Source organism: Zonotrichia albicollis, chromosome 11 (genome assembly GCF_047830755.1).
Source record: "Zonotrichia albicollis isolate bZonAlb1 chromosome 11, bZonAlb1.hap1, whole genome shotgun sequence".
In the NCBI taxonomy this organism is placed as follows: domain Eukaryota; kingdom Metazoa; phylum Chordata; class Aves; order Passeriformes; family Passerellidae; genus Zonotrichia; species Zonotrichia albicollis.
Genome location: NC_133829.1, coordinates 9497287 through 9522929, shown reverse-complemented (window position 1 = coordinate 9522929; position 25643 = coordinate 9497287). Strand labels below are relative to the sequence as shown.

The 25643-nt window shown below is 38.1% G+C and overlaps 1 protein-coding gene across 1 annotated transcript; it reads right to left on the bottom strand.

Moving 5' to 3' along the window:
- Positions 1 to 301: 301 nt before the first annotated feature.
- On the bottom strand, positions 302 to 21341 carry BNC1 (basonuclin zinc finger protein 1). Its single transcript, XM_005483399.4, has 5 exons — positions 20944 to 21341; positions 8860 to 8962; positions 8467 to 8702; positions 5324 to 7245; positions 302 to 3290 (listed from the first exon to the last, which is right to left on the bottom strand). The coding sequence occupies exons 1-5, from the start codon at positions 20950 to 20952 to the stop codon at positions 2609 to 2611; spliced, it is 2952 nt and encodes a 983-aa protein (XP_005483456.2). The 5' UTR covers positions 20953 to 21341; the 3' UTR covers positions 302 to 2608.
- Positions 21342 to 25643: the final 4302 nt, after the last annotated feature.

Here is a 25643-nt window from a genome sequence, read left to right as displayed (position 1 = left end):
ATGATGAGATATTTACCTTCTGTTTAGCTGACAGCTTTTAAACTAACCTCTACCCTTGCCTACTGCACAAAGAAAAAAAAAAAATCAATAAAATATCTGACAACATTTATTACATTACTTCTAATGGCTCATTAATATAATGACACTTCCTTATTATGGAATAAGTTAGTACCATTGTCAAACCAGTGCTCTCTACAGACAGAATGTGTTCTCAGAAATTGTTCTTTTTTTAAAATAAAAATTAAGAATAGCAGTATTTTCAAGCAAAAAAGCCTACTTTTGTGAATCAACCAGAGGCATTATTATTGGTTTTTATTAACACATACAAAATTATTAGGGTATACAAATGTGTTTCCTTTTTTTTGACACAGTGAAAACTAAATAAATGGGCATTACATTTGTTTACATCACATTTTGTTTCAAAAACCAGTTAATGATTAAACAAAGAGGTTTATATATATATGTATATATATATACGTATAAAAAAAAGAGCTTGAAATAGCTGGATAACAAATAATTGATTTATACTATCAAAAGGCTGGGAGCAATTGTGTCTCCTGTGATTGTGCCCTTAGCTTTCAAACTATGACCCCCACTGATATGAGTTTCTACTAAAAATCCAAAGAAAACAACAATGAAAAACCTCAGTAAAACAAACACCACTCTACTCGCCCCAAAAAAGCCAAAATGCCGATTCCCCCCAGAACACAAAACCTCAAAGCAATGGCACAATGTTCTGCAGGCTAATATTTTTTCCTGACGGCTTCAAGCACAAATGGATTATTTTAAATATCACAAAAACCTACAGTAAATTAAAAAAATAGAAGATTACTTTACACAACGCATGGAAACCATTTCTAGTGAGCACAAACATTTACAACTGTGTCATGTTTTTTCCTTGCATAACCCATACTCACACACAAACCACTTTTCAAAAGAATTGGTGAAATAATCAGTCCACATTTGTTTCTTTTATACAATATGAAATGGTTACAATACCATAGTATTTTTTAGAATAAGTTAAACATCAAGACATATGGCAATAGCATTGTACTATTCTTTCTACATACATATGAAATCCTGAATTTCGGTCTACTTTTATTCAGTCACAAAAATGAATAAAGACTAAGATCCAGTTATACTGGAAAACTAGGCTAGTTCTAGAAACCACAAATACTGTAAGCACTTTGGTATAATATGTACAGATTGTGCTGTCAATGTCATGCTTGCATACTAGAATTGATCAACAGATTTCCACTGGTGGAATAAAGCAAAAAAAAAGTACTGTAAAAGACTTGCTTTCTTATTTCTTTTCCTCTTTGCAAATGATTGAAAAAGGACACACCACAAGTACACACACAACATTTGTATGATGTGACTACAAATTAAATATTAAAGTGTTTTTAAATACAATGCAAGGCCTGTCTTCTTAAGTGCATAGAATGCAATGCAGAATACTGTTAATTACAGGGGCAACCTCAAAGATATGAAACATTTTAACAGATATTGAACAAAGCTCTTATTAAAAGAAAAGAGGTGTGAATGAGAATAAGCATTCTTCTATTGTTACAAAGATCAACACATGTTATTCCCCACTGGTAAGAGAAAACTGCTGCATCATAAAAGATGTATCTATCTACTGCATCCATTTTATCACTTTCTCTCAGAGGCTTAGAATTGCACCCTCAAACTCCTAAGAAGTTTGGATATTTCATTGGGGATTTTTTTTTTCTCCTATTTTTAATAAAACTTTTCTCTTTCTGAAAGTAGGACTCAAAAAGTGCATTTTAAATTAAAGGGCTTACTTTCCCCCTTATTTTATGGATGCATTTGCAACAGTTTAGAAATTTTAGCTTAACCTATTCATTCTTTCTACCACTACAATTTCTCAGAATGTCTCAGATTTATTCAGGCCATTCTGCCAACAAGTTAAGTAGCCCCTTTTCCTGCAAAGCAAACGGTATTAAATTCTAAGAAATCCAAAATACTGTAATAGTTACTGAAGTGAAATGCAAACTTAAAGAGTAAGGACCGCAGGATTTTCAGAAGATTTGGACTTTATGCAGTTTTCCCAAATTTGTACTTTCTCCTTTGGATTTTGGGATATACTTAGGTACATATATTCTGTTCCAGTAACACTGCAAGTCAGCTTCAGACTAAGGTCTCAGGAATGAAATGATAGCCTCAAAATTCTCAACCCAACCAGAGGAAACGCATCCCAATCATTACTCATTTCTTACACAACACAACAATCCATTTAACGTGTAAACACAAGCAATGATGGTTCTCATTTGAAGCTCCTATTGTGGCAAGTAATACTTCACAGGTATCAGAAACACTTAAATTAATGTCTCCCTACTACCCCCATTTCTAAGATGTCTTCTTTTCCTTACAGAAGTTTTAGCTGTTCAATATCAAGCAATTGCACAAAAACTACAGCACCAAGCTTTGCTAACTGAAACTGCTGGAGAGCACACACAGGAGAAAAGAATTTGACTGTGGTTGTTGAGTGAGCGAGAAGTCAAACGAGCTTAAATAAAACTAATGTTAACATTCCTTAATTGAAATGATTAATTCTTAGCAGAAATAAATTAAGATCAGTCTGATCTTACTGTAAGCTAGTTGGTGACCCAGCCAGACTTTTGTGCAGATTGGGGTTTTGACTGTGCCTGTTTCGACTGCGAACAGATGAAAACATTGTGTTGCAACCCGGGATTTTGCATTTGTGGAGCTGGCGAAGATGCACAGTTTTGTAATGAGCCCTGAAAGTTCCTTTATTACTGTATGTTTTCTGACATATATGACAAGTTATTGGCAGACTGGAAGGCAAGTTTATAAAGTTTTGATTAGCTTTCTCAATTAGAGAACAGTCTTGGTAGAGTTCATCATTGGGCATTAGGCTGGGTCCTTCACAGCTTTCATCACTATCATCCAAGGGCATGGTGCATATCTCACTTCCTCCGTCAGAATCCCAAGAAGAATGAGCACTGCTCTCAGATTTAACGCTGGAAGTAGTGCTTAGATCCAGAACAGCTCCATCATTTAATGGATCGTATCCATAACTCTCAGAACAGGGTTCTGCAATTTTGCTCATTGGAAAAATGTAGCTGCCTGCTCTGTTCACTCCTTTGAAGATTACAGAAGTACGTCCAACATGTTGTTTTAAAGAGACATCTTGGCAAAACTCCTTAGCCATGTCTTTCAAGAGGTATGTTGCATTGAAATGGTTGTTGAATTCCAGTGTATCTTTAGTCAGAAGTTTATGATGAAGATTTAGGTTTGAACTATGTCTAGAAGAACAAAGAGAAGCTTAGCAAGAAAGTGTTTCACCTCACTTAGCAGCTGTTTCACAATGACTATAAACAAAAACATGGAAAATCATTATTTAGTAGCATGCATAAATTGTACACTTCAGATTTGACCAACTACCACACAGACTGCACATGTAACTGGGTTCTGAACTTGCTTGCACTGGTATATATCAGATTCCATGTAATAACTCTACAGCAATCAGTGTTTCAGATTCTCACTTGCTTTGGGGGTAGCTGTCTGCTCTGATAGATCCAGTGCTAAACATAAAAGAAGTGGACGCAGACTAAAAACCTATAAACTGAACTGAAATCAGAGAATGGACTCAGATAGGTAAGAAACAAGATTGTTTCCCAATGGACAAAGCAGGAAAGGATTGACACCTGAGCTGGCAAAAAATGTTGATAATCCCATGTACTCTAGCCATGTCCAGGATGCAGCTGTACATATCAGTACAGAGACTTTTCTTGACAGGAGTTTCCTTGAAAAAGGAAAATTGAAATAGATGCAACTTGCAGTTTTCAAATGGGCACTTCTGGGTTCAGTTTGAAACCACTAAAACATACAGAATCACTGTTCCTCACTGAACATTATTCATCAATCAGCTCACTGGGAAGTTACAGGCTCTGTCTAGAAGGCAGAAGGTATTATTGTAATACTGGTAAAACATTTGTCTTTCTCCTTGCCATCATGGTTTAAACACAACCATGAATTGTTCAAAAAGGCACAGAAATATTTAGCACTTGTCACACTACTCTATGTTAAAGTCTAGAAACTTGTGCAAAGTTGTTCCAAATAACTATTGTTTTGTACAAAGCTTGTGAAATGACTTCTGAGCTCGCTTGTCTTTTTTTTTAACCCATCTTCCAAAAGCACCTATGTGAAAACTTATCTCAACATATTGGTGTGGGAAGGAATCTGTGGCATGTGAATGCAAATCTTACTGCTGGCCTTCTTTCCTGTGGCCCATATCGCAATTCCAGTGGAGAGGAATTCACATCTGGAAAGATGCAGGCAGCAGGGTATGAAGCCCTGCCAGCAGCAGATGAATCTGTGCATCTCAGATGCAGAGGCCAGTCCTCAGAGACCGGCTCATCCTCTCTCTGGATTGCATCAGCTGGCTCCAGCACTCCTAGCAGATTACAGACAATCTAAACCTCGTGTCTCTCTCAACTACTATCCAGGCATGCTTCCTCCGCCAAAAGCTGCTCTAACACCGCTGCACACTTGGAAAACTTGCAACACTTCAATAGGTTGGTTACCTATCACTGATCGCTTCAGATATATTTCTGATGGTCAGAAACAAAGCTTTGGCACTTGTTGCTCAGTTTATGTGCATAACAGGCTGAAATAAAATAATTACAGCAATAAAGTACTGAAATGAGCATTAAACTGAACCAAGCTCATGCTTTAGTTTAGAAATTATTATTTAATCTCACAGAAAAGCACTACTGATGTGGATAAACACCAGATTGTGTTAGTTTGACTACCACTGCATAAGGTTAATTTTGGGCTGACAAAGACTAATCTTGCTTTTCTTATGGGGTTTTTCTCATCAGTCTGTTCCAAATCCTTGAGTAAAGAAAGGACAAGGGCAAGTGAAGATTTCCTAAATTGATCTCATTGCTTTTTCTTCAAAAACACTGTATACATTAAAATATACATGAAAGTACATATTAAACATGTAAGTCCACACATGCATCTACTGGAAAATTGCTGAATTCATACCCTTATGGCTTTCCCTTTATGTACTAAAGTATGCTTTCAACTACTGCAGTCCTTATCAGTTATGAAATTTTCATGGCTTTATTTAATACCTTGTAGTCTTGTGGAAAGGAAATGTTTCTTTCAATGGATTTTCATTTCAAGAACGTTCTGATAAGTTATCATACCTGTTATACGAGGATACACAGAAAATATTTGTAGGCTCCATTCCTCAAACACTCATTTTAATTTCAAATTAGGCTCCATTGTGATGGTAAAATAAATACAATTTTGTTTATAATTTTCTTACCTGTCTCGACTTCTACGAGAAGGGAAAGCAGCATTACAGCCCTCAACTGTGCAAATATGCATTTCTTTGAGATGTACATTTTTGAAATGCATTTTTACACTGTAAGGGTTTTTAAAAGTCTTCTTACAGATGTCACAATGAAAGCGGCTTTCTTCCTTCTGAATCCCTAGTGCATGTTGACTGACATGATCCATATCTTTAGAGTCTTCAAAACAAGGAATGGCAGCACCCCTGTTTGACAAAGTGCTGAAAAAGCCCCCGGTCAGCAAGTGGTGTTGCAATTCAGGGCAGTCATTTTTAGGAATCCTGTGCTGTGACTGCTCTTTAATATACATGGGGGGTTCAGTCATTGGTTTTATAACATCACTGTGGTGGTGTTTTGGATCTTCATACATAATTTCATGGGAAACTATTTTTAATGGTTGGTTTTCTTCTGGTTTAACCTCTTTCTCATAGTGTTGCAATTCATTCTCAGAGATATCCTCGATGTATTTGTTATTTGGTGCAAAGACAGATTCAAAATACTTTGGGCCCTCTACCCCAGAGAGAGATTTCCATGAATTACCTGAATGGGGGTGCTTTTCCACCCTGTCGGTCACCCGCTTCTCTATCTTATGCTCACAGGTCTCAAGCTCTCCATCGCTTACCCCCTGCAGGCGTGACTCATCTTCAGAGCTGGCAACATCGCTACTTTCATTGGGCGTCTCAACAGCTTCTTTCTCTATCTTAATGGGCATACTGGACTTACGAGACTTCTTCTTGGGGAGCATGTCAAATGGCAATTCATTGGAAACAAGCTGCTCTGGTATGGAGGAAGAAACAAGAGGCAGAGAAGGAAGAGTACCTGGAGTATTGGCAAGCTCGGCTGGTGTGACTGGGCTACGGTAAAAAGGAAGAACAGGCTGTACTGTCTTCAGGTTTGGAAAGAGGACACCGTTGTGTCCAATACTGGAAAATCCAGCCTGGCCTTTGGAATCTGTACAAGAGCTGGCATAGCTGGAAATAGTTCTGCTATCTGGAGTTAAAATTGTGAATTCTGTCCTTTTACTGTCTCCAGGTCCAGCAATGGTCAAACCATTTCTTAGATCCTTATCCCTGTTATTTCTGTTCATTGGCATATGGAGTCTGGGGTTAGGATTCGCACTATGACGATTTCGACTACGCAAAGAGCTGAACACCATATTGCAGCCCTCAATGGTGCATTTGTGCTTTATCTTCAGATGAACAGCATTGTAATGTATTTTCAAAGTACCTTTATCATAAAATGTTTTTTCGCATGCAGTGCAGAAGACACGTCCTTTCCTTGGCCCAGCATTTTTTTCAACAGATTTAATTTTGTTTTCTGGAGATAGTGCTGTCATTTCAAGCTTGGCTGCTGTATTATGTGAACTGGAATCACTTAAAAGGGCATCATCTTCTGTTTTAGTGATATCTGGGCCATTTATGCTCCTCTCATTTTCAACTTGAAATGGTGCAGAACTAGAAGTTAAGAAACTGCTTTCAGAAAATGGTATCTGAAGATCTTGTTTGGTTTCGTTGCTATGCTCTTGACCTTGCTCAATCAAATGTCTTTCTGGCGGTGAACCTATCAAAGGTGGAGGCACTGGGCTGAAAAACTGAAACGGCAGCATGAAAGCCATGTTATTTACAAGATTCTCAAAAGGATGAATGTTGGTGGGACTCATTTTGTCCAAGGAAGCAGAAAAATTAGGACTGTGTGGGTTGCAGCTCTCAATGAATGCCCTAATATCCAAATTGGCAGTTGGTGGTGGTATTATGATTGACTGCCCTTCTTTCTCTTGAATTGCCATTAACTCTACAATGGACTTAGTTTCTCCAAAGCGAAGGAACTGCTGCAAAGTAGCCAGTTCTTCTTCAGTGGTCATTATGCTCCAGTGATCCAGCACCTTTCCTGAAGCATCCTAAAGCAAAAAATATTTAAATGAGTAAGATGTTAGTTAAGGTAAACAAAAAAACCACTTCCCCTCAAATCTCTCATGTTTTTCAGGGACTAAAATTTATTCTCTAGCAAAAAATTAAAAACATTCAATTTAATGAGATTAATGTAAATTCTGTGATAATTTCTTCCAAATTTTATCATGTTGGTGATATTACCTCTTCCTGAACTGACAGTAATACTTTCCAATAAACTATTTTTTTCACAAAAATTAAGACACGTTATTTGAACAACAGATAGTATCCTGTAAGCACAGACAGGAGAGATGGAGCAATCAGACCAAGATTTAAGTCCTCATTTAAGTCAAGTATTCTTTCATTGCAAGTTTAATAATCTTCCAAGCAACTAAGATCAGAGAACAAATGAACCTATATTGATCTATTGCCAGTTTTCACAGAGCACAGCTGTAATTACACTAGTGTTGGAGTTCTTTCAAACTCTAGCTATGCCTAACTTTTCCCAATAACTACAATAAATATTTTATCACAGAACATGTATTTGATGGCCTACTGAGATTTTTCACAGTGCATGTAAGAGTTTCTAAGATGATGAAGAACGTAACATTATAAATTTTTCATGTGATAGAGGTTCAAGGTAATTGATTCCATATTTTTAATCCTAACACTAAAAAGCAAGATTATCAAGACCATTAAATATTGATTCATGTCATAATGTAAGATCATAATGTTACTTTACATAAAAGGTAACTTCCACAGCAGCAAGGACTAACATCAGTGTAAGCACAGAGGGCCAAATACACTCTGGCTGCTGCTCCAGTAAGGTCGATAGCACTACCAGAGATTAATATTGTCCCTGGTGTTTTAAATAATGGCAAGTTTATTTCTTGATGTATTATTCTGCTGTATAAAAGCAAACTCACTGTTTAAATAATACTGGAACAAGTTCTAAAGCCTTTACTTTGATACACTACCAGTAACTTTTGATTTTTATTTTTGCTTACCTTTGTTGTTAGATTTCAGCAAGTGGAAAGATTTCAATTAAGTCTAACTAAAAAAAAGAGACCAATCACCAGAAATCCACCCTTTTTTTCTGGCATTAAGCTTGTACAGGCCTATTATTGTCTTTCAGATGTGCCACACTGTTAACACATAGTGAACCACTGAGAAGATTAAGATGGAAAACTACTTAACTGTCATATTTCTATTTTAAAGGCACCACTAAATACCTGTAGCACATATCCACGTATATAATCCTGCAGTGTCCAATCCAGAGCATGGAGAATCTGTATCACCTCTTCCTGCTTCAGAACACTGAAAAGCCGATCAAGCAGAATTTTAAGGCGCACTGGGATGGCTTGGGTTCCGTACAACATGAGGCTACTGATATCAAAGACAACATTGGATTGAACTATTTCTACTTGGCTTGATGGGTAGAGGTTTGGAATCCTTAGTTTGCTCAGGGCTGAAAATAAAAATCACAAAATGTAAGTAAGTTTACAGAGAAAGAGAAAATGAAATGCAACTAATATTGGGGTGGGGGGTGAAGAGTAACACAAAAAGCATGTAATAGTTATGAGGATCCTAAATGGTTTTCTATAGATTGTAAAAACAAATATTACCATGTGCTACCCATCCATGCCGGCACTGGTCACATTGTCGCTGATTTATTTTCCCAGGTTTGAAACACTGACAACTACAGTTCACGAGAGTGCACCGGATAGCCTGGAGATCAATGGAAAGCATGATAGGTAATATATGAGCACCATTCAGATTGTGCAGATTATACATCCACAGTACCTCTATAAAATCCACATGAAGACAGAATTAACATACCAACACAGACCTATCAACGTGCAATGTAAGTAATCCAGGCAAAGCCTGAGTTATACAAGTCACCAGCAGAAACATTACAGTAAAATGGAAGCAGAATATTTAACAATACACATAGCAACACTTCTGTGGATTTATTTAGGCTGAAGCACCTTCATAACAATTATTGTTAAAAATTATGTATTCTAAAATTATGTCTTCTACTAAGCTCTGATCCTTATGTATGATCACTTTCTAGATGAAAGACCTTTTCTCACAGTTTTGCTGGCACTCCATACTGCAATATAGCAAGTTCTAATGAGCAGTGCATCAGCTCTGCACAGATGTCATGCCCTACACACCCAGAATTCACATGGAATATTTCTATTCTGTCAAAGACAAAGGAGTTTACTAATGCTCCTCAGTGACAAAGTTCACCAAAAAGTACTCCAACTGTTCCAAGTCTGAACAATCACATTTTGAAAGCAAAAGAGCACACAGAAGACCAGTTGCACTGTTCAATTAGTACATCACTTTACTCTTACCAAGGTCATCTATAATGCAAATCAAATTAGTATTCAGATGTCCCTAATCAATGGGGTGATACAAACTTGCTTCCTGGAATATATTATTTCTTCTGTATGTGCCCATCTGCTGGAGAAGGCAAACAGACAACTTGGAGGTCCTAGTTAAAGCTCCAGAGGGATTTGCTACAGAGCAAAGCTTTTGCAGGATTCTGCACTGCTTGGATCTGGCACTGACAACAGTTCCAGCATAAACAGAATATTTATTGAGGGAGGGAAAGCAAAGAAATTGATACGCAGAATATCTTCACTAGAATAATAAAGAAAAAGAGTTAGATCATGCAATTGTTGGCATTTTTCTGCTTTTAAGTTAATGTTCCCTCTCCTAATGTTTTATGCAAAATGGGGACTTCCACTCCTCAAAACACCCATAGGAAAGTAAGATAAGATTTGAAGAAAAAAAAGAAACATGGCATTCCCGCACTGGCACTTTAGAAAACATACAAGGAAGCCTAATTGTCCAAAAACTTGCTATGAAAGATGGATGCAAGAAACATTTAAACTCAAAAGTACATAGCAGAATGTTAATTTCACTGAGATTTGCAATGGGCATTTCTTTAGACTTGCAGCCTCTGGCTGACTCAGGGCAGAAGAGGACACTGCATACAAAACATATAAATAAGCATGTTCATGACATTTGGATGTCTGGTACTTCACAGTAATAGATTTGGAGAGAGATTTCAAAAATCTCAGTATCTGGCTTATCCAGGAGTTGCCTTACATGCACATCTCCAAACTGCAGCGACTTGATGCTGAGGTTTGTCTCTATTTGAAGAATTGGAACAAGTGGCAACAGGGCACTTGAAATCTCTGAATCACTTTGCCTTTAATCTTTTAAAGGAGCTGTTGCAAAATCCTGTGTTCTTGAGAAAAGCTCTTGCTCCCCATAAAGTCATAAAATACACATCAATACCCTATGCAGTATTGCTTCATTTTAATGGAGGATATATTTTCACTTAGATCCTAAAATACTTCCATATAACAATAAAAAGCCATAAATTTCTTATGGAAAGGTTGGGGGAAGAAAAGGTGTAGTTGACTGTGGATTCATTTCTACCACAAGATATCAAACAATAACGCAGATTGAGTCTTCTGCCTCTCTGCATACATAATATTCTGTGACTTGCCTGGACTGATGCCTTTCCACAGGCAACCCTGCTAGGTTCAGTAAGGTGCAGTGCATTCCATAAATGCATCTTTTACATTCCCTTCAGACAAAATTACAAAAGAGTACTTCCTTTTTCTGCAAGAAGTAACAGAAATCTGCACAATGAAAAAAGCTGTCACGATGATAAGTTAATTGAGATTTCAAAATTTTTTTCATTCCTTTTCCTTTGGACATGTTCCACAAATCACTGACCTTTAAAACTACTTTTTCTATTTAATTTGCGTACTTGGACAAGAAAGATACACCACACCAAATTTTGCATTTCATAGCTTTCTGTAAGAGTCTTCTTCTACATGGCACACGTATTTATTTTGCTTTCCTGTGTATGTGTAGAAGACTGCACATGCCAAAACAGGAACAAGTAAAAAGAGGGCATTTTGTTTTACATATACGAAAGCAGCTGTTACAAAGGGAGTAGAGTTCCCCCTCTATTCTAAATATTGAACTGAAGCTCTCTCAAGTCACATTATTGCTTCTGGAAACTAGAAGGAGTTAGCTTGCATCCTGGTGCATATCAAAGGTGCACCCTCGAATGGGGGATCTGTGCCGACTTAAAAAATTACTTGAAAGAATCCCTGAGAAGAAACAACTGATTTTTCAGGTTTTTAGCATTTCACTTCATTTGTGCTTGTCACAGTCTGTGTCTCCTAAGGCTTTTCTAGCAACATTTATAATCATATATATAGAAAGAGAATATATAACAAAGCAAAATTAACTTCTGAAATAATCAGTGAATAACAATTTTAATTGTCACTGTTCAACTTCAAAAGGTATTTGTAAAATATGCACCTTGATTATCTCCCAAATTAACACATATCAGACTTCATTGAAAAGAAATTTAGCAATACTTCATGAAAACAATACCCTTGTCTTTCGCCCGTTAATCCTGTTGTCCTTAATAGCCTCTTCTAAGGTACTGTAATTATATCAAGGCTTTTAATAAGCTTTATTTTCCCAACAAGTGGAATGTACACACAATTTCATTCTGCAGAACAAAGAAATAACTTTCTGTATTGCATAGATGCAAAGCTTGAAAATTATAATTAAAGGATTGGAAATGTAGAAGGAAATTACAGTGGAAATTTTTTAAAGTGCAATCCTTTCATTCGAATCATTATTTATTTAATTTCATTTTCTAGAAACAGAAGGCAGATAGTCTGAAAAACTAAATCTTATGCTATCATCAAGGATCTTGGTATTGCTTTGCAGTCACACTCTCCTTCACAAATGGATCTTTCCTAATCCATTATCAGACCTACTTTCTTAATTTATTTGAAAAATAGAGTTGAAAAGACTGATCAAAATGTTCTGTGGTTTTACCAGCATGACCGTGGGAATCTGAATGCTGAACTTTAAATAAAAATGATCCCTCATTACGAGACAGACATTAACCATTAAACTGGTCACCGAAAAGCATCTGACTACTAATCACTGCATCTTAACATGTGCTGCCTGAAAGTCACACCTGCTCACATCCTTTTTTTGCCAGATATTGATGTGGCTTCAATTATGCTTCAAAAGTTACTGGATGTTTCTTTGCAACCCACTCACAGCCCTCAGAGCTGAGGAAAAGTCCAGGCTAATGGGACATACTCATGCTGATTCTGGGTATATAATCAGGCTTCATTTCACAAAGCAAGTTTGAGGAAGTCTCCTGGGACCTATGCTTACTTGCAACATACACCAGGTTTAAAAAAAAGCAGCAAGACAAGAAGGGCACGATAAGTGTATCCAATCTCATTCAGTGTTAAGAGGGTTCTGGTTTGACAGCACTTTGGCTTGGGAAATAAATTAAGAAGCAAGGAAATATTGAAGACCTTGTCAGGACCGAGCTGGAGATCTGTGCTCATGCTGCAAAGCTGCTCTGGGTCTCTGCACGCAGCAAGGGCTGCAAGAGCAGACACCAGTAACACGAAGAGCAAGTCCCACATTACCCTGGTGCTATTTAACCACAGAAATGCACAGGTGAGCACCCTCACTTCTGGCACTTTCTGGCATCTAAGAAAAACCCTTTTTGCATTAAGTTTCTCCCCACTTTAAAAACTGCCGCTTTTTTTTCAAGCTACTGCCATCACATGAAGAGCTTGAGAGCTTCCCTGCTCTGCTATGAGGATTACTGACAAAATGGTGTCATTGATGCCAGGTTACAGGAATGCATCTTGCAGGCAGGGCTTAGAAATTTCTATCAGTTTAAAATGCAAGTTTGAAGAAGGAATAGGAGTTAAATGAAACAAATACATGAGAGAACCTTTCATTAGATGAGCTATAGCAGATACTGCTTTCATTGCCCTCTCTCGAGGGTTTCTAGCAACAAGCTGTATCTCCTATGGCCATCTCATCATCATCAGTGGTAATCCCACTGAATATATGTAACCCACCATGGTATGTGCTCTGGTGGGCACTAATCTTATAGGAAAGAAGTGGGAAAAATCCCATATTTGCAGAATAGACCCATAGTGTCTCCACAGTAACAACGTTTGTGGAGAAAGGCATGATTTACAGTCGAGGAAGAAATAAAATTAAACATGGGACATATGTCTGGTTATTTGGAAGTATTTTCTTGCTTGCTCCTTGTAAAATATTTGCAAAGGAAGTAAAGGGATAGATACCTTTACCATCTCTTAAATTGAAAGTACAGCCACGCTACTTCAAAGGCCAAATCCAAATCTGTTTGCACCTTTCACAGAGAACAGTAACTATAAATGAGTATGAAGCTGCCCTTCTGGTCCATACTTTCTTCTTCCTGGTTTTTATTATAGTCTACCAGGTTACTTGTGTTAGCGGAGTTTAAATAAATTCCTCTTTCCTCACTGAGTTACACTTGATTACTACTGTGCTTGAACCCTTTGCACAATCACTGAAAGCAGAGACAAAACAAAAACCCCTTATCATAAGCATCTCTCTCAGTGCCATCTTTTTCCATAGGATACAATCAGCAAAGCTTTGCTTTGTCCATTGTTTGTCAGGCAACTTTTGCCACTTTCCCTTGGGATATATTCTGCTGATAAATAACACAGTCTGTCAGTTTTGTCATGATTTAAAACAAGTTCTCAATTTACATTTTGTTCACCTTACTTGCACTGCATCACAATTCAGCTTATCCATATCAGACTAATATCTGGGGTTTTATGCATTCCACATGTATCTGTATCCCCCCTGTCCACTCTACAGTGCATATTTAGTCCTTGTGTCTGTTCTTCCTGAAGACAGACTTCAGTTTTCAACACACTGTTGAGCTCTCTGTAGTCTACTGGAACTAAAATATATGCCAGCATGTTTCACATACGATCAAAAAACATGCTGGGCTGCTCTAGACGGTGGAAGTACTTGTTGAAGACATAACCCAACAATTAGGCATGAAATGCATGCTGATATTAAATCTGTTAGATTAAGCACCTTGTACCTCTAATTGTTCCTTGAAAGTTTCAATGTACTTCCAGTTTAGAATGGCTCTGAGTCCCATCTGCCTGTGGAGACCATTAGCAGGGCCCCTGCAGCATCTTCAAGGAAAGGCTCTGGGCCATTTTCTTCTTCCTGACATGCTCACTTCAAAGAGGGAAGAAGATGCCTGGAGGATGGACAGAATATGGAAGCCCTGTGCTGCCTGTAAGGGGAGCTGGGAAGACACAGTGGGAATGGGGAAAGGGAAGAGCAGTGTGCTGCAGCACACTGATGTGCACAGGTCTGACAGCAAGGCCCAGCTGGGAGTTACTCTGCACAAAGACTTGGCCCACGCTACAACTTGCATGTGCTCAGCTCAGGATTGTGGTGGCTCCTTCTGTCACGTGTTTAAGGTCCTGGAAAGTTCCTCACCACCACAGCACAGAAACACTGCCTGCATTTCACAGGCTGAGCCCCCGAAACAAAGGGATTTACAGTCAAGTACATTTCCACCTAATGCACTACACTTGCTTGCTGCAAATTCTATTATTTCTACACTAAAGCTTAGAAATATTTCAAATAATTACACAAAATTATTAAAATAAGAAAAATGTCCTTATAAGATTTCTAATTATATGGGACTGAATGCACATATTACTTCCACAGTCTTATATCAAAAAACCTGTTTCTTACAAAGTAACAGCTGCTGTTAATAGTTATTTAATAAACATAAGTAACGACAAATAACTTTCCTAGAAAGCAAACCAGCTTTGCAGCTTGTTGTATCGAGAAAGCATATCTGAGATCTTCTGTATTTTGAGCTTTTAATTAAGTAGAGAAAAGTTGTACACAGATGTCAGAGAGTAAACAGCTGACCAAATAGCTCCAACCTCCTCCATTGAGACACATTAAAAATGCTGGCCTGAGATGATTCATATGACAAACTTTTTACTAGTAAAAAAATTTCGGAAAATTATTGTCTCCTGCTTAAAAAACTGATTAGGAGACAGATGGGAAAGGTGGAGGTGGGCCACAATTTGCTTTTTACAGTGCCACTGAACACAAAGTTACACTCACAGCTCAGTTCCTAATCTGACAATGGCTCCTTGGTAATCTGGCTGGTTTTCATTCACACCAACCATTTATTCCTACCAAGCTTAGGAGGTGCAAGAACATTTGAAATGTCCAGACAAAAAGCTTTTGTTTCAGAGGCCAACCATTGATTTAGAAGTTGATCTTACCCTATTCTACTGAAAATTTTGGCTGGTGTAGCTACCACTCAACGCTCACTACCCCATTCTGTGGGAGAATTATGTTATGATTTTTATTCTAGAAGTACACAAAGGCCACAAGCTGCATACATTTTCTAGATAAGACGACGGAATACAGCCCATTAATTATCTGGATCCTTATGTATATATCCATACTGTTTATTTGGGGTCAGATACCAAAACCTGACCTCCTTTTAAACATCCACAGCCTAAAACGACACATAATCAGGATATTTACAACCCTGAGCCTACAGCAAAATGCATTACTCCATTACCCTCCCCCTCAGTGGGGCTGAACACAAATTTTGGCCTAGAATTTGACCAAATCTCTCTCTTATGGGGGCAACTGAGCACTTTGAATTGAAAATGTTTAATTGTCCTTTCAATAATTGACTAAAATGTCCTCAAAACCAGACAAAAATGTGAGGAGAGTGAATGAGCTCAGTACGATAGAAGTGAAATTCGACAATACCTTCACAGGATGGCACCACTCTGTCAAATCAACCTTTCTTACAGATTTAAAAGACAGTCCACATGTCACCACTTCATTAAAAATTTTTGATATGTGAGAAGAGTCCTGGGAGTGAGGAGCTGAGACAAGAGACTGAGCTGACACCGCTCACAAGCCAGGGCTGGCTGGGGCCCGTGGCAGCTCTGGTGGCAGAGGAGCTCGGGGCACTCGCGGGCACTGCGACGGGCGAGGAAGCACAGGAGCTGCTCCTGAGAAAGGCAGCCACGCTGCAAGGGCAGGCTTTAATCACAGCATAACTTGTGGGATGAAAATCACTCCTCATGCATGTCACTTACCCTACAGGGCCCCTTAGGGCAACTCTTGTTAATGGCACTGTCAAAATAATTATAAAGAGAGAAGAATTCGTGTGTGTGTGTATGTGAGCGTGAGCACACGCACTTGAGTGCTACTCTAAACAAAAAGCACCGGACAGCAGAACTTCATTTTGCCATTCAGCAGCGTGGCTGTAGATAGACTGGCTTATGCTGCAATTAATCTCACTTGTTAACAACAGGTAAGTGCTGACAGACAGCTCGGTCCACCTCAGGGACATAGGCAGAGCCTCTTTTACTGTTTGGTTTGGAAATGAAAACAAGAAATACAAATTGAGGAAGGAAAAACTTCATGTTATCGTTATCTTAGAGTTATTTACTTTTGATTCTGAACAGACTGTGATGATCCAGTTCCCACAGCATACCTGCCCTAGCCTGCACAGGTCAGAAATATTTTGCTGGTATTAAGCAGTGTATATATCACAAGATATTAAAGCAATGTGCCCTTTTAATAAATTTAAGGGGAAAATCATTCTTATTAGTGAATTTCAAAAATAAGTAACAGATCGCTGCATATTGATGACTAAAACTGGTCAGACTTTAGGGGTAAAGGTGAGTCACAGGACAGAAAGGGTGTGAAATTATATGCAATAAAGCACTAGATGCTACTTAATCTAACAAGTAAGTTGTGCACATACTGCTTATCCATGCTGACATGCTAAGCATGCCACACTAAATGCTGAAGCTACAGATCTAGCCACGAACTGCAGTTGAATTAAATATTTAACTCCAAGCCCTATGCAAGAAGTGTTATTAACACAAATGCACAAGTATCAGAGAAATGAGGAATATTAGAATATATAAATTGCAAGGCCTTTAAAATATGTCCTTAACTCTTCATGTATTTTATAAAATGGTGCATGGGTGCAATGTAGATGAGTTAATGTTTTAAAGACAATCCTAAATTTTTCAGCTCCGCGCACCGCTGCTTAAGTCTCAAAGCCATAAAATATAGATGCTTAAAATCTCTTCCTTTTTCCCGTTACGGACTGAAGACAGGGATTAAAGAATAAAAGTGAAATAACAGCTCTCTGAAATATTTAGTGTTACACAATTCCATTCAATGCAATTTCATAAATTTTAAACCCAAACACTATTTGTACACATACACGATATTATCTATGGTGCTACAGTTATGCAATATTTTACGCAACAGTGTCGTTCCATTGGTAATTTCACAATTTAAAACTCAGTATTCCCTTTTATTGAACACAGGTGAAGAAATTTTCACCTGGCTTTCAGACATCAGTTTCTCTCACATGAAAAAATACCAATTTTTCACTGATGATTTTTTCTATTTGAAATTTGAAGTAAAAAAATCCACATTTTTCTTTTTTATATTTTTCCCCTCTTTGTTCAAATTTTCTATTGGTTTTAAAGTGTGGAATGAAATATTGTTCTTTATACTAAAATGACCGAAACCGGTTAAAAACTGCCACTTTTCCTCATTCCCTCAATAATATTTTTTGAGTCTCAATACTGAAATTTCAATCTCTAGGATTTTTTTAAATGACAGCAACAAAATAATAAGAAATAAAAACTAAAAAGAAGACAGGCAATGACATTTGCTGTAAAACAAACTGTAGCATCTGCTAGGACAAAACCTGCTGGTTTCTAGCACATAGGAACTGTGAGAGTTACTGCACCACTGAAGCCGGAAAGGACAGGAGATGACCCAGAGGGCAAAATCAATTTTTCTCCCTTACTTTTGGTGGATATTTCATGAAATAAAGAATTCAAGATCCATACCTAAACTTCAGCTCAAATCTGCATGAAAAATGTTTGCTAAATGCCAAATCATCCCAAAATGCTTTTAGAACACGTCTCTGGAACAAAAGCTGTAATCTAAAGCAAAACAAGAACACTTCTATTTTTAGCAGAGGTGTACTTAGCATCATTGTAATGAAGTCTTTATTACTGCAAACCAAATAATTCACTGGTTTGCTGGATTGGAAATGGAATGACATGCTCGATATGTAGGAACAGATCTTTTAACAGTATCATGAACAGACACGAAAGCTGGAAGTCAGGACATTTGGTATCAAAAGGCCAAACCTCACCTCAGACTTAGGAGGCAGAAGTTCAAGGAAAAGCCCATGAAGTGACCCAATATTTGTAATAATTATTCCTATTTCTGTGAAGATTCAGCTCTCCCAAATGTTTGTAAATGCTTGCTGATACCATTATTCTTGGGGTTCTGAATAGCTTGCAGATGGTTCAGTAGTTCAAAGAATAAACAGAATAACTACTTTTACAAAATCAATCAAGCAAAAATCTATATAATATATTAAGTATAACAAAAATGGATTTTCCTTAAGATTGGTTATTTTTTTACGTGTTCACTTATTGTTAAAAGTCTGATTTAGTTGCAAACGGCTCAAAATTCTAGCGCTTAATTCAAACAGAATTGCACAATTACACTGATTATTAAAAACTCCTCCATCAGCACTATACATATAATGGTAAATAATCTAGTTCAATATCTAATACGTTCTTCAAAAGTCTGTATTTTTCCCTTTTCTGTAAAAGGAGCAATTAGAAAGGTATTCTTCATGTATATTGTTCTAATCACTAGAACAAAGCAAACCAACACGCACTGTTGTTAGCAGTTAAAATAATGATGGACCCACTTTGCCCCATGACCTGGAGTGGAGTGAGACTCCCCCACCTCCCACTCCTCTAGCACTGCGAGCTGAGCCACAATTTCACTGTTTCAAAACCAAAGGACAGAAACAGAGACTCTTGTCTAACATAAAGCTTGCATATCTTACAACAAACTGCACTTATTTTCCAAAAGGATGTTAAAAATAGAAGCATATGATCTTTTCCCACCTAGAATTGTATCCTTACAATTAAAGACTATTAGCTGGCATCCCTTTTAACCGTCAAACTCAGACAGTGGCAGTTCTATAGCCACAAAGAGAAGCAGTAAATGAGAAGAACATGTTACTACACTGCATTTGAGAAAGTTTGGCTCCAAGCTATGCACTGATTAATATCAGATCTCCCTCTTTACTTGCCTCTTGACAATCTTGTCACATCTGGCTGACAAATCCTTACAAGCTTATCCAAACCAAGGCAGCCCAGATCATGCTCCGGGAGTAGCTTGAAGGAAGCGGCAACACCAGCCATGTACTGATGTGCCATCATGAAACTAATGAAGCTGACTTCACTTGCAGACTGCAGGAACACGAAGAAACACAACATGCCCCAAGGTTTTGCAACACAACGCAGACTTAGCTCACCAAAAGATAAGACAAACAATCAGCTCCTGAGGTTCAAGAAGCCAAGTAGTTACATGAATTACAAAAATTTATATGGAATTGCTTGAACAACAATCTCTACTAAACGAGCACAATAAAATCCAACTTCAGATCAGATGTGAAAATTGACTGTTAAATGCCTTTCAAACAACGGTTTGTTTTAAATTAAAACAAAACTAGTCTATTTTATTTTCTCTCTCCCACATCCCCAAAATACCAGAATATTGCCTGGATCCCAGGTTATTCACATGGAAAAATATCTAAAAATGAAAAGGGGAAAAAAAAAAAAGAAAAGAAAAAGAAAGAGGAAAAAAGTGTCACTTTTTATCCGTAGGATTTTACAGAAGGATAAACCACAGCCTGTGTATATCAGTAGTCCTCCCCTGGGTTCGTGATCTGCCCTCTCGTCATTTTTAAACCAAGAATTCGTTACACAGACAACTGGAAGTATTTGACCAATTAATAAACCAGAAAGTAAAATGCTGCATCTTAAACACATCTAACAAAACCTCATTATGTATGAGCTAACAATTAAACCATGTTTATTTTTCTATGTGATGAAAAAAATCCAAATAAATAAGTTAAATGCATCACAACACAAGACACTTAATTGGCACAATATAGTTACGAACCCAGACCCCCCCTGCACACACACACTCATACTTAAACCCTCCCACCTCCTCCCCCCCCCCTCCCGGCTCCCCCCCCTCCCCCCCCCACTAAAATACAAACAGGCTGATCCTAAGAAAAGAATTGCTTGCCTTATTTTCTGGATGCTAAATAGTCAAAAATAAACTGTACATAAAGGGCATACATTACACTCCACTTTAGTGGTAATTTCTAAAGAACTTCGTAGTGAAATTACATTGTTGTCTGCTCTCTAGTGCATTTATACGTCATGATAATGATAATGTATCTGGTTAAAGCACTTGACTCAAAACACATCTGAGTCACAAATCACAGATTTTACTGCTATTAATGTATATTGAGGACTTGTACAATTAAACATTGTCAAGTATTTATGATTTACATGCTACTACTTCAATTGGAAAACAATTACACAAGTGATGGTTCTGCTTATTATAATCAGCCTGCAATTCTGCATTACTTACTGTAGAACAGGAAAGTCACACAGTTGTTTACAGTGAACAGCAGAAAGAAAAGACAGATTTTTTTTTTTACAGAAACTAGTTTTCTACTTTTACAATATCTTTTCATAATTAAGAAATAGAGAGCACAGCTCCCTACAGCTCTCATCCCCATTGTTCATTTCCCAAAACAACACCATTGCAACATTTTTTATATCTCCATAGTGCATAGCCACAAGTAAAAGTTGCACAGTAAAAACATACATTCATATAGAACTGCAAAGAACTTTCCTTACCTCAGACATTCTTACTGTGCTTATGTTTCCAGAGCTATAAAACAGTTTCCCATTCCCTCAGTGAGTTGTACAAAGAAGTACTGGAAACACTCCTGCCTGTACAAGTACTAAGGCAGAACCATCACACGCCTCTTTACTCTTGTCTGACTCTGAGCACCTCAAGGTCTGATGTATGCTCAGGCTGTGCACAGGGGAGTGAAATAAGATCCTCCCCCTTGGTGTTCTCCAGACCTACAGTACGAAGTTGTGTCTGCCTCTCACCTCTGCAGCCAGCTCTCACCTCGCTGCCCCGGAGTGCTGCGCTCCAGCCGCTCCTCAGTCGCAGGGCAGTCCCCTCACAGCTGGCTTGGAGAGGGCATGACACTCATCTTTCACAGAGATTTGATCAAAAGGAGTCACGGAGGCTTGAGGCGCTCCTAATGCAGTGCGAGGAGATTCTACCTCTGCTCTGGCAGCCTAAGTAATGCATTAAATCAATGCAGCTGACCTAGGGCCTATTACAATTTTTTTTTCTTCTTCTCGGAGTGTACAACTATCTGCAAATAAGCTATGAGGTACTTACAAGTAAAATTACTTATTTTTAGCGTCAGTGTTGTTTTTCAAATTGCAGCTGCTGCAGGTTTTATTTTTTCTTTTTAAACATTTGCAGGTCTCAAAGGTTCTGTGAGAGGGGTGTGTATTTTTTAAGTTAAAACATTTCCCCTTATCAACTGACTTTTGAGTTAGGGCTGAATTTTATTCCTTTTTATTAAGTTGAAGCTTCCTATTAACAGCAGTACAGGTCATAAAGACAGGAGAAGAATTACTTTCTAGTAATTGGACCAAAATCTGGTTTTAGTTATTCAGGTGTTGGGTTGCATTCATGAGCTAGAGCAGGATTTTTGTCATAGTCCTTTCTCACCTATTTAAAAAAAACCAAAACAAGCCCCCAGGACAAAACACTTCTCCTCTCCTCGCCTTTTAACTCCTGTAGATAATTTCTTTGCACTCTGCTAACTCAGGAATACATTGTAGCAGACCAGAGACACGAGCAAGTTGCAGCGAACTCAGAGGGAATCCCTGTAGGAACATACCAGGACAACATCTGACCAGATGAGTACCTGTAATCCCATAGGAAATGCAATAGGAAATAAGATGGCTGTAGGGAGAAGACAGCTAACATATTATTATTGTTAGTTTATTAGTTGTCTTCTGCTAATCCTGTTTACTATTCACTAGATAAACGCACAAGGCTTAAGGAGAACCTAATTTACATTTAGCTAAATACTGGCATAGAGCTAAAGTGCATGGCAGTAATTGGAATCAGACCAGGATAAGGCCAACATGATCCCAGAATCTGGTCCTACAGAGCATGACAGGAAGCACACACTTTCCTAAATCCTTAGGTTTCTCCCATCTATACCTTATTTCTCCTGCTAAGCTCTTGAACCAGATGGGAAAACAGAGAGGGGGACGGAGTTTCCTAGAATGGTCTGCCAGATCCTCCTGGCAAAAAGCACTCAAGTGTGGCAAGAGTCAGCCACCAGTGGTGACTTGGTCCATTCCCAAGAGAGCACAACATGGAGGCCCCAGTGCCACCTCTGGGCCCTGCAAGATGCCCCAGGCACTCCTCTCTTGGGGACACAAGGCAGGACACATGGATTATCACTGGTCTGGTAAACTGTGGGAAGAAGTGCCCAAGAAGTCATGGCTAAAAAGGTGTTATTTGAACTGATTGTTAACAGCAGTGTTTTAAAAGCATCTGATCTGTGATGGGCACAAAACCTAGATGTAAACTCAAAGCCAAAGGCACACCTTGTTACTAAAATTATATTTCCTTCTTAATGAAACAAGCAGTGATGTTAACTAAAAAGGACTCAACATGATTGAAAATTCTGCAACAAAGGTGAGAAGAGTGGCTTAAGATTACATAAACTGCCAGAAGCTCTGAATTGATTTCAAAATGATAAGTGACTAAAACTTAGATGTGTGGAGAGCTGCACTCCCCTCTAGCAAGTTCCCAGGAAAAACCTATTTACCAGCTATCTGCCATTTGCCTGGTAGATGATAATTCTTATTAAATGGGCTAACTATCCATCGCAAACAATTTAGGACCAATTTACTGCTTTCTTAATTAATTATCTACTAACAGTCTTTTATTTTAAGCATTGTTTTCATTATTCAAGCTTTTTCAATGAATATTTAATGGGAGCATATTCATGCTCTTTTAAAATTGTTCACAATTTCTGATTAGCAATTTTTCAGTGTTTTACTACCTGTGTGTCTTTCAGCAGAATCCAATGATCCTTGGCATAATGTGACATGCGCAAGGCAGGATCTGTATCTGCAGGCCAACTTCTAAAGGAGTACTGGTACATTAACAGCATTTTTAGTAATTTCAGCTGATTCGTGGTCAAGCTTACTTGTACAGAGCAGTTACTGAGATGTATCTTAAGAATGACCAAAATGGAAAGCAGAGGGTGACTTCCCTAAAGCTTCTTCCAGCTTCCTGGAAAACCAGCTTCTTGTGAAAAGAAACAGACATTGGGACAGAGCACCAGCCTTGAGACAGGTCCTGGACTTCACTTGGGGATCTGCCACTGAATTGCTATTTGACCTCAGGCAAGTGATTTAAATTAATTTATATTTCCTTGCTTCTGAGTTACTTTTTTTTTTGGTTTTAAATGTATGTAAATTTTAAGCTCTTTGAGGAAGCTATAGCACCTCATTACATTCTTCTCAGGGACAGGGCTGAGGGCAAAGGAAAAGGGTCCCCAGGTCTGAAAACCACGTTTGTCATAGCAAATACCTAAAATCAGTGTAACAATGCAGCCCAATGAAAGCAGCTTTCTCCTCCCACCTGTCCCAGCCTGCTCCTTCTTCTCCATGTCCCAGCCTGTGTGCTCGGAGCAGCATGAATGTAGGGGGATGCAGGGCAGATTATGAAGTGCTAAAACTCCTTAAGCAAATGCAAGTGTATTCATGGTTTTGAGAAGAGTTCCAACACATGGAACTGACTATAAACAAAAAGCTGCTGCTCTTAACTGATTTTATTCTCTAGGGTATGTTAAAAATGGGTATTAACTACAGGGAATCACTACAAACAAAAACTGAGTCATACAGCACAAAGTGCAATACAATCCCTAATAAAAGATTTTTTCTGAGTCCTAAATTTCAATCATGACCTGAATTTTGGTGTTTGATTCAAAAAAATCATTCTAAAGAGAGTATCAGGAAAATAACCAAGCACTGACTAAACACTGGGAGTAGGTTTGTTCTGCTACTGTGTTCTCTAGGCAAATGGGCATGTAAATTCTGAATTCCCCAACCCCATGCTGCTGCCTCATGCCATTCCTCCCAGAGATGGCTGCACAGTGGCATTAACCTCCATGTCCTGCCTGCCTGGCCTAAATTCCAATCACATAATACACGATGTCCCTCTTACTTAAATTGGTGCTGGCAAACATCTTCACACTAATTTAATGCTTTGCTCACTTGTCTTGGAGAGACGTGTGGATTAAACATTTCTCAGAAGAAGTGTGAGACAATGGTCAGCCCCGTGATTGTACCAGGTCACCTTTCAGGGAGAAAAGCCAACAGGAGTAAGAATTGCTGTCCAGGACTACAGGAACACAAAATTTTGGGGAAGTAGGAGGGGAAAAAAGAAACAGACTTTGAAAATGAGGAGAACTGATAACACGTCAGGAAGACAATGACAGTTGTGGGTTTCAAACAACTTGCAAGTTCAATGTTTTGTAAAATCTAGCACATGAAGAGGAAAAGAGGTTTAAACTTAGTGTGCTGTCAGTGCATAGTCTAGCACAGGTTTTCAGCACTAGTCAAACTACAAACAGGCCTACTAAAGGCACAAAGTATCAGATAAAGTTTCCTAAGATGTGTGGAAGGCCAGCTAGATCTCTCCAGTTCTCACTCAGAAACAGAGAAATTCAAATTTCCTATTCAGTATTTCTAAATAGGCTACCTTACAAAATCAGCCTAAGCTATAAAGTGTCCAAAACGCTTTTCTGCTAACAGCTTAAGCAGAGTTTAAATGTTTACCCTGTCTTGCTGCTTTCATCCCATTTAGAGTAATTAGACAAATTCAACCCAGCAAGATAAGTTTATTGAATACTCTCTGCATTTGCACCCTGCTTCAGCAGTAATTTTCACCTAACTGTTCATTGCATTACTTTTCTGCAGCCCAAACCAGTAGTGAAGTCATTACAAAATGCTAACATTTAAAACGATGTGTATGGCAAACCCAGAGACACATCAGCAACACCAGCACCACTGACCCATTCCTGTGAAATGAGGCCTCTCCACTGAGTGCAACTAAGATCAAGAAACTGCAATTAACAATTAGAACTGGCCTGAACGATAATTTTCTTTATAACTCTTATTAATGGTTGCTTTATGTCACAGTGTATTTGCCACCAAAAATTTGATTATATAATTCATTCGCATCTAATAAAGTTTGGTGTTTTTAAGTTACAGCTGTTTTCAAGGCAAATCTCTCAGCATTAATAGTAGCATATTTATACCACATGGCTTAATTATGCATTGCACAGCAAAAGCTTTTTAGTATACAGGTGTTAAAGCATATAGCTTTAAACCATGAAACACAATAAACCAAAGGACTTGGTTTGACTCCTCTGAGCTAATCAGTACATTTGTTCATGTTACAGCTAATTATTATTCACTACTTGAGATATTCCTGCTGA

Coding starts and splice junctions, on each gene's coding strand:
- BNC1 (XM_005483399.4), bottom strand. Junction 7,246..8,466: donor TACGTGGATATGTGCTACAG/GTATTTAGTGGT, acceptor TTTTTGCTTTAG/GATGCTTCAGGAAAGGTGCT. Junction 3,291..5,323: donor TCTCGTAGAAGTCGAGACAG/GTAAGAAAATTA, acceptor TTGTTCTTCTAG/ACATAGTTCAAACCTAAATC.